The sequence below is a fragment of the Pelmatolapia mariae genome, unplaced genomic scaffold, assembly GCF_036321145.2.
Source record: "Pelmatolapia mariae isolate MD_Pm_ZW unplaced genomic scaffold, Pm_UMD_F_2 NODE_ptg000399l+_length_30392_cov_1, whole genome shotgun sequence".
NCBI classification, from domain to species: Eukaryota; Metazoa; Chordata; class Actinopteri; order Cichliformes; family Cichlidae; genus Pelmatolapia; species Pelmatolapia mariae.
In genome coordinates, this window is record NW_027052086.1 from 19,265 (window position 1) to 21,563 (window position 2,299).

The 2,299-nt window shown below is 43.3% G+C and overlaps 1 protein-coding gene across 1 annotated transcript; it reads right to left on the reverse strand.

The window, feature by feature from the left end:
- Nucleotides 1-209: 209 nt before the first annotated feature.
- Nucleotides 210-1,277, reverse strand: LOC134623105 (butyrophilin-like protein 10). The gene is made up of 3 exons (XM_063468312.1): nt 1,003-1,277; nt 425-748; nt 210-348 (listed from the first exon to the last, which is right to left on the reverse strand). Exons 1-3 carry the CDS (start codon nt 1,145-1,147, stop codon nt 257-259), a joined length of 561 nt encoding a protein of 186 aa, XP_063324382.1. The 5' UTR covers nt 1,148-1,277; the 3' UTR covers nt 210-256.
- Between the last annotated feature and the right edge of the window lie 1,022 nt (nt 1,278-2,299).

Here is a 2,299-nt window from a genome sequence, read left to right on the forward strand (position 1 = left end):
CAGATTTCTGTCAGAATCTGCAGATGATACAGTACAAATAAAATGTTCACGTTTCTCCAACGTTGTCTTCCCAACAGCTTCACTGGATGGCCAGGAAGCGTTCTCAGGCGCTTCCTTAGCGGTGATAATTGGCGTCTGTCTTGTGTCAGTGACGTAAAAGAAGGATTTAATGCCACATGACCATTCAAACAGCAGTCGCTTTCAGATATATTCAGTATCACATACGACACTGATCAATAATCAAAGAACACACAGATCAAACTGATTGATCAGCCATCAGAGGAGTCGGATCAATGGAGCTGCTTCTGTTCCTGATGTCCCCTGTTTGATCCTGGACCTGAACTCTCCCTGCAGAGGAGACACAAGACAGTCAGAGAGAGAGAGAGCGAGACACACACACACACACAGGCACACAGACACAAACCTTTGACTTTGAGCAGCACAGTTTTGTATCTGTAGATCTGTGTGCTGTCCACTTCACATCTGTATTCTCCACTGTCTGTCACTGTGGGCTGTTTCAGGGTCAGACTGAGGTCTCCAGTTTTCAGCAGGTCTTCATTCATCTGTATTCGGTCCACATAAACTTGGTCCTGTTTGTCAGGCTGGTCAGAGCCGTTTTGATACACATAAACGGTCCTAAATGGTTCATAGTGTCTCCACTCCACTTTAGCATCTTCAGGCAGGTTTTTTGTGGTTTTGAAGGGCAGCTGAACAGACTCCTCCCCCTCCTCCACCTCTACCTGACAGACTGAAAAGACAACAAACACATTATGAGCTGACAGACACAGCAGCAGCGGGATTTCACAGCTGTAGAGAAAGCTGGAGTACAGAAGCACAGCAGGACATAACAGAGTTCAGAAATGTAAAAGATAAAGCAGCTTTAGAGCTGATTGAGTGATTGGGTGGGGGCGAGGGGCATCTGCCGTGACCAGTTTGGGTGAGTGGAGGAGGACAGGACATAAGTAATGTTTGACTTTTTTTATTTGTATGTACGACACTGACCTCTGACTTTCAGCTCCACTTGTTTCTTCATCCGGATCATTCTATACCTGTTGTAGACAGTACAGGTGTAGATGCCACTGTCCCAGTCTGTCGGGTGTTTTAGTGTTAAATTAAGATCTCCAGCTTTGATGAGACCTTCATTCATCTCTGTTCGGTGTCTGTAAAAACGATGCTGTAATTCATTAAGGTCAGAGGTGTTGTGATACACCTGGACCTTCCTGTTATCCTTGTCTGTCCACTCCACTTTAGCTTCTTCAGGCAAAGATTTGATATTAAAAGGAAGCTTGACAAACTCCTTTCCTGAACGCACCTCCTGCTGGTGAACTGAGGGGACATCAAAGAAAAACATGAGCTGGTTAGACAGCAGCAGCACTGAACACAGTTTTTTCCTGGATGAAGGGAAATATTATGGATATTATGGGCTCAAAATGCGGTCATAAATATTTTGTACTTGTAAATCAGTTTTGTATGTGTAAAAAGAATTTGTGTGTGCGTAAAAAAGATTTGTATGTGTAAAAAAGATTTGTGTGTGCGTAAAAAAGATTTGTGTGTGCGTAAAAAAGATTTGTGTGTGTGTAAAAAAGATTTGTATGTGTAAAAAAGATTTGTGTGTGCGTAAAAAAGATTTGTGTGTGTGTAAAAAAGATTTGTGTGTGGACTTTGCCAAAAAACCCCTGCAAGTTACAAGTACGGATTTTGACCCTATTTTTCTTCCTTTCATCTGATTGGTCAATGTCATGTCAATCACAAATGTAACAATCCAATCAGAGAACAGATGGGTTTGGCTGTCGGAGGGGCACTTTTTTTGAACTGCAGGTCTTTGAAGGGAATAAATGCCCTTTTACATGCCAACTCAGCGTTTTCCTTTATCACCATGAAGGAAAACAGTCTGTGGTCTGAGTTTGGTGATTTTTGTGTCACAGGTCTATGTGCTTAATACAGGGACTTCCACAGCCTTTTCAACAGCGCTGCGGACCGCGGGGGGCGGGCAGTGTTTTGGAAATGACAGTCTTCATTACAAAGCTTTCTTCGTTATGAATTAGCATACATGTTTTTATTGAACATTTGAAGAACTAGCAACCCCCCCCCCCCGAAACTCTTGTAGAGGACATAAAGTCAGAGATAGAAACGACAAGGAGCAGGTGCATTTAGTACAGGTAGAGCTGCTGCAAAAACCCACAGAGCCCAGCAGCCAGCGCAACAAATTCTGGATCCTTTGCTTTTAGTTAGCAGTTAGCATTAGCAGCACATCCTGTGTCCGATGTGAAAGGACTTTTATGCTGCGCACTGTGACTCA

Coding starts and splice junctions, on each gene's coding strand:
- LOC134623105 (XM_063468312.1), bottom strand. CDS start 1,147: ATGAATGAAGGTCTCATCAAAGCTGGAGATCTTAATTTAACACTAAAA. Junction 749..1,002: donor AGTGGAGCTGAAAGTCAGAG/GTCAGTGTCGTA, acceptor TTGTCTTTTCAG/TCTGTCAGGTAGAGGTGGAG. Junction 349..424: donor TGTGCTGCTCAAAGTCAAAG/GTTTGTGTCTGT, acceptor TCTCCTCTGCAG/GGAGAGTTCAGGTCCAGGAT.